The 5703-nt window shown below is 38.4% G+C and overlaps 1 protein-coding gene across 1 annotated transcript; it reads left to right on the top strand.

Moving 5' to 3' along the window:
• Positions 1 to 675: 675 nt before the first annotated feature.
• On the top strand, positions 676 to 3903 carry LOC119991753 (zinc finger CCCH domain-containing protein 66-like). Its single transcript, XM_038838195.1, has 2 exons — positions 676 to 852; positions 1362 to 3903. The coding sequence occupies exon 2, from the start codon at positions 1400 to 1402 to the stop codon at positions 3482 to 3484; it is 2085 nt and encodes a 694-aa protein (XP_038694123.1). The 5' UTR covers positions 676 to 852; positions 1362 to 1399; the 3' UTR covers positions 3485 to 3903.
• Positions 3904 to 5703: the final 1800 nt, after the last annotated feature.

Below are 5703 nucleotides of genomic sequence, written 5' to 3'. Positions count from 1 at the left end.
AAAGATGAAGAAGGATGAGGAAGACAGAGCAGGTGATGATTTTAGGGATTTTGAAGTTTAGTTTTTTATTTTTTATTTTCTGAATTAAATATATTATAGATCAATTTTTTATATGACTTGTATATGCCATGTCATCAAAATTTACTCAACTATGGTAGAAATGAGACAAGTCAATACTTTCCGATAAGAAATTGATCGGAATTGGAGTGAAGTGATTTATTTCCCTAAATTAAGAACATTGGGTGACTTAATTAGAAAAAATTTTCTTTGAATGACTCAATTGCAAACGATCCTATCTTTGAGTAGCCTATCCGTACTTTTCCGAATAATCTTCTCCTGTCATTTAAAATCGTAACTAGCCCGTGAGGATATCCTAATGCCAATAAGGTTGATGACGGTGCAGTTAGTCCACGTCATCCATAAGAATCCAAAAACGCGTAAAGCGTGACAACCCGGAATCTCGATCCGGTGGCCCCGCTGCCCCGGTTTATAAAAGTTGGTCCGCCACGTGGCGTCTATGCACTCGCAGGTTAGTTGGATACGAGGAACAAAGGAGAGGAGCCCATCTTCCTCATTTTGGAATTTGCGTTAGCATTTACATTTGAATTTTAGTTTCATTTGGGGAGAGAGGGAAGAACTGCTAAAGGAGGCCATGGATACTAAAAGGTCATAGGTGGCTTTCCAAGACTGACATTTTTTTTTGAAAACCTTTAAAGAGAGAGGCCCGAAAGTCTATTGAAAGTCTATTTTGTTTTCAATTTTGCTGTGCTCTATTGTCAATACTCTCTCTTAAAAGGCAGGGAGTTTGTAAGAAGACACCCTTGAATGTAATCTGAACTTCTCTGTTTCAAGGTCTGGATTTTATCCAGTTCGTATTCGTCTTTGTCTTTCATCTTTGGGCTATTGTTATCTTGGTCATTTTTCTGGTTGGTGGTTGTGAAAATGGTTGGGCTTTGATGGGTTTTGGGGATTTTCTTGCTATCTATGGAAAACCTAAACAAGGGCAACTATGAGTTTTGATGATTTCGGTTGCCTCTGCGTGTTATGTTTTATTATTTTAGGAACTTAGAACAGAGGGTGCGTTTCCTATGCAGTTACGTTTGTTGTGGATATTATAACCAATTTTCGTTTGACATTTGGGGTTTTTTTGGATAATTTTGCGTTTATGAACTCGTTGTTTTTAAATTCTTGATGTTGTTCTATCAATGATTTCAACAAACGGAGGGGATTGAGTTTCCAAGTCTGCCTTTCACTGTTGTTTTTAACTCGTTCCTCGATGTGTTTTTCTTTTTCGTGCATTAAAGTGGACATTTTTCGGGGTCTTGAAGATCGATTGTGAATCTGTTCTCTCTCTTTTGTAGAAGAAAGCTGTGTAGGGTCTGAGAAGAGATAGCCTTCCATGTGCAGTGGTTCGAAGAGGAAAGTAGCTCTAGCTGGTCTGGAGATGGAGTATGGATCCCAAAAGCTAGATGGGTCTTTCAATAACTTCTCTCCTTTGCTTGAATTGTCTGCCTCAGATGATCTGATTGGGTTCAAGCGTGCTGTCGAGGAGGAGGGTCGGGATGTCAATGAGACTGGTTTTTGGTATGGAAGGAGAATTGGGTCGAAGTCAATGGGTTTTGAGGAGAGAACACCACTCATGATTGCTGCCTTGTTTGGCAGCAAGGACGTGTTGAGTTATGTGATTGGAACTGGCTGTGTCGATGTCAATAAGGCTTGTGGGTCTGATGGGGTCACCGCCCTACACTGTGCTGCTGCAGGTGGCTCAGTTTCTGCTGCCGAGGTTGTCAAGGTCTTGCTTGATGCTTCAGCTGATGTTAACTCTCTTGACGTCAGTGGTAATCGACCTGGTGACTTGATTGCTTCTGTTGTCAATTCAGGTTTTGATCCAAGGAAGAGGAATTTGGAAATCATGCTGAAAGGCAGCAGCACCAGCAGTGAAGAGGAAGCTTTTGATTTGTCTGATCAAATCTTTCATGGGATTGAAGGGTTGGAGCAGCAAGAGATTACAGTTCCACGAGTTTCAAAAGAATGGAGTGAGAAAAAAGAGTATCCAATTGATCCTACTCTCCCAGACATCAAGAATGGGATATATGGAACAGATGACTTCCGGATGTATACTTTCAAGATCATGCCCTGCTCAAGAGCTTATTCTCATGACTGGACTGAGTGTCCTTTTGTTCATCCAGGGGAAAATGCGAGGCGGCGTGATCCAAGGAAATATCATTATAGTTGTGTTCCATGTCCTGAGTTTCGGAAAGGGACGTGCAGGCAAGGGGATGCTTGTGAATATGCACATGGGATTTTTGAGTGCTGGCTGCATCCTGCTCAGTATCGCACCCGTCTATGTAAGGATGAGATTAATTGCAGCAGAAGGGTTTGTTTTTTTGCACACAAACCTGAAGAGCTTCGCCCCTTGTATGCCTCGACTGGGTCAGCAGTGGCTTCAATAAGCCTACTTGCTCTGGGTTCTCCATCTGTTATGATACCTCCTACTTCAACACTGCCCATGACCCCATCTGGAGCTTCTTCACCTATTGGTGGAAACATGTGGCAGAATCAGTCAAATATTACTCCCCCTACATTGCAGCTTCCTGGTAGCAGGTTGAAATCTGCACTTTGTGCTAGAGACATGGATTTAGACCTGGAAATACATGGACGGGAAAGAAGTCGTCGTTGGCAGCAACAGTTGATCGATGAGGCATCTGGTCTCTCATCCCCATCCAACTGGAACAATGCCGTGTCGAAAGCATCATTTTTTGTCGCCTCCTCTGGTGATCATGGTGGGGAATTGAAAAGACTGGGAGTGAAACCAACTAACCTAGAAGATTTTTATGGATCCCTTGATCCTGCAATTTTGCCTGAACTACAAGGACTCTCACTAGATGTTGCAGCATCCTATTTACAGTCTCCAACAGCGGTTCAGATGTGCCAGAGCATGAACCATCAGCTCCGATCAAGCTACCCTACCAGCCTTTCCTCTTCTCCTGGTAGGGCACCCACATCCTTGGGGATTGATCCATCTGGGGCAGCAGCAGCAGTTTTCAGTTCAAGGTCAGCTGCATTTGCAAAGAGGAGCCAAAGCTTCATTGATCGTAGTGCTGTTAACCGTCATAATGGATTTTCTTCACCTGCTGCGTCAGCCAATGGGATGCCTTCTAACCTTTCGGATTGGGGTTCACCTGTTGGCAAATTCGACTGGGGTTTCGGGGGAGAAGAGTTTAATAAGCTGCGGAAATCTGCTTCATTTGGTTTCCGAAGTGCTAGTCCTGGGGCACAGGCTGCTACATCAATTCCTGAAACTTTTGATGAGCCAGATGTGTCTTGGGTTCAGACCTTGGTGAAGGACGCCCCATCTTCAAGAGCCGGGCATTTGGCTTTTGAAGATCAACAGCAGCAGTGCCATGTTGATGATAGTGGATCTGAGATGCTCCCAGTTTGGGTGGAGCAGCTGTACATGGAGCAGGAGCAAATGGTGGCTTGAAACAAATTAACCCCTTTTAAACCTTTTAGTAGTTTTTACCATTCTTAACATTTTTATTAGTATTCATCTTATTTAGGGGTAAAGGGTATATATATAATCCAGCAGATCAACAGAAGAAGCTGGCCGGATGAAACGTTTCTGCTCATGCCGTTCTTAGGTTAAGAATTTTATTTTTTTCATATATATATATATATATATATTTCATATTACTTGGTTATCATTTCTTCTATTATCAGCTATTTCATTCCAAGTAGAAAGATGTGCGAAACAAGACCCAATACCAATGGAAATAGAGAGACTTCCAAGCTTCTGAAAAATCAAAATGCAGATGTAAGAAGTTGTTTTGTTTTCCTTTGTTGGTGGAGTTGTACTAAAAGCTATTACGTAATGAAATAAAACATATTTTGCTGTTTTATGTCTTTCCTCCTGTCCAAAACTTTTGGTCAATGAGTTTGGATGCTTTCTCTTGGTGGGTTTGGTAGCAAATGTCCCATCATAACTTTTTCGCTGGAACCAGATGAAGGATTGTGCAAGTCCCTGTCCAAATAGAACCATAGATATTCGGACAAATGCAGGTTATTAGTTGAGCGTTCCTCTTGCGTCGATGCGGTCCGCCGAGTCTGCATATTATTTTTTGCTTTATAAGATGTGATTCATTGCTTCTCTTATTCCTTAGTTGGGGAGACTGTTGAGCACTAAATAAAAAGCATGTCCTAATCTTGATGTCCTTTTTTATCTACTCTCTTGTTGGGCAATTGGTAGTGGGAAGAGCACTTGAGAAGAGACTTTGAAATACTGTACTACACTCAACCAAAAAATGCTTTATTCTCAAGTCCACTTTTATATTTCGAAAATTATAGACATTTCAGCAGTTGCGATCCTAATTCAGTTATTGAGTTCAAAGTATTTTTCGCTTTCTCCAATATCAGCGTATTTAAAATTCGTGTCAGCGTCTCCCGGCTTTGGCTAGAATTTGTCTAGATGAGAATGTTTCTTCTTCCTTCTTTGCCGGCCAGAAAATATGAAGCTTGGATACAAAGAAACAAGTTTTAAACTGAGAGCTTGAGAGGGCATTGTCAAGTTGACTTGGTATTCCGATTAAAATAATTTGGTTGTTTATTTTACTTGAGAGAAAATAAACAAAAATAAGAGTAGGACATTGATAATGATTGACTTAATAAGAAAACATGAAAATTGGGTGGGCAGGGTTTAGTGGAAATCTTAGTGGAAGGTCAGGTCTAGTGGGATTTTTAATGTGATATTATTGTAATATCTTACCAAATGCTATCTTTTTTTGTACTATGCTAATTTGCAGTTTTGTAAACGTTTGAATAAGCTTTGGTCCAGATAAGTATTTATATGCATGCTATTACGCATAAGATTTATTAGGTTCCAACTTTGACCCAATTTGCTTCTTTAGGGACCTTTGTTTAATAAGTTTTTTTTTAAAAAAGAAATTAATGATAGTTTAATTCAATTTAGCTAGATAAGATTTGAAAACTTTGAAAGTTGAGCAATTCAAATACAAAAATGATAAGTTCAAGGGAATTCAAGATAAAGTGAGATGAAATTAAATATGGTTAAAACAATATGAAAAATGACACTAAATAAAGATGAAAAAATGTGCATTAAAATATGAAAAAATATATGTATTTTAAGTTTTAAAAAATTATGTGAGAGAGTATTCATCACATATGGCATAGTGTGATATGTTTTAATGAATCCTTAACAAGTGTCCTTAGAGCACCCGTTATCAATACCCAAATAATATGTATACAATGGGTCCGTTTGGTTAAGCATATTGAAAGTAGCAGATATGCTAGCAGAAATGATGCTAGCAGAAATGGTGAACAATTTTAGTAGTAAATATGCTGCATGAATGGTTGATAGTGTTTGGTTCAACTTTTACTGGTAACATTTATGCTGTGTAACATTTTGTGATAAGTTACGCGTAGAGATATTATATGTATTTTAGTTATAAGACGCATATAAATCTAAATGTAAAAATAAATAAAAATTAATTAACAAAATAACGATAATTAACTAAAATAAAGATAATTAATTAATTTATACAATAAAGATAATTAATTAATTTATAAAATAAAAATCATTTATTAATTAATTTTTAAATACAAATAATTTATTAATGAATTTATAAATACAAATAATTTAAGGGTAGTTTGGGAATAACAATTAAAAGATGAGGACAAAAATGGACT

This window comes from Tripterygium wilfordii, chromosome 22 (genome assembly GCF_013401445.1).
Source record: "Tripterygium wilfordii isolate XIE 37 chromosome 22, ASM1340144v1, whole genome shotgun sequence".
NCBI lineage: Eukaryota > Viridiplantae > Streptophyta > Magnoliopsida > Celastrales > Celastraceae > Tripterygium > Tripterygium wilfordii.
Note: the sequence above shows the minus strand (reverse complement) of the source record. Positions and strands in the feature narration are given on the sequence as shown.

What these genes read in the sequence shown, in the direction of transcription:
- LOC119991753 (XM_038838195.1), top strand. Translation starts at nt 1,400, where the DNA reads ATGTGCAGTGGTTCGAAGAGGAAAGTAGCTCTAGCTGGTCTGGAGATG.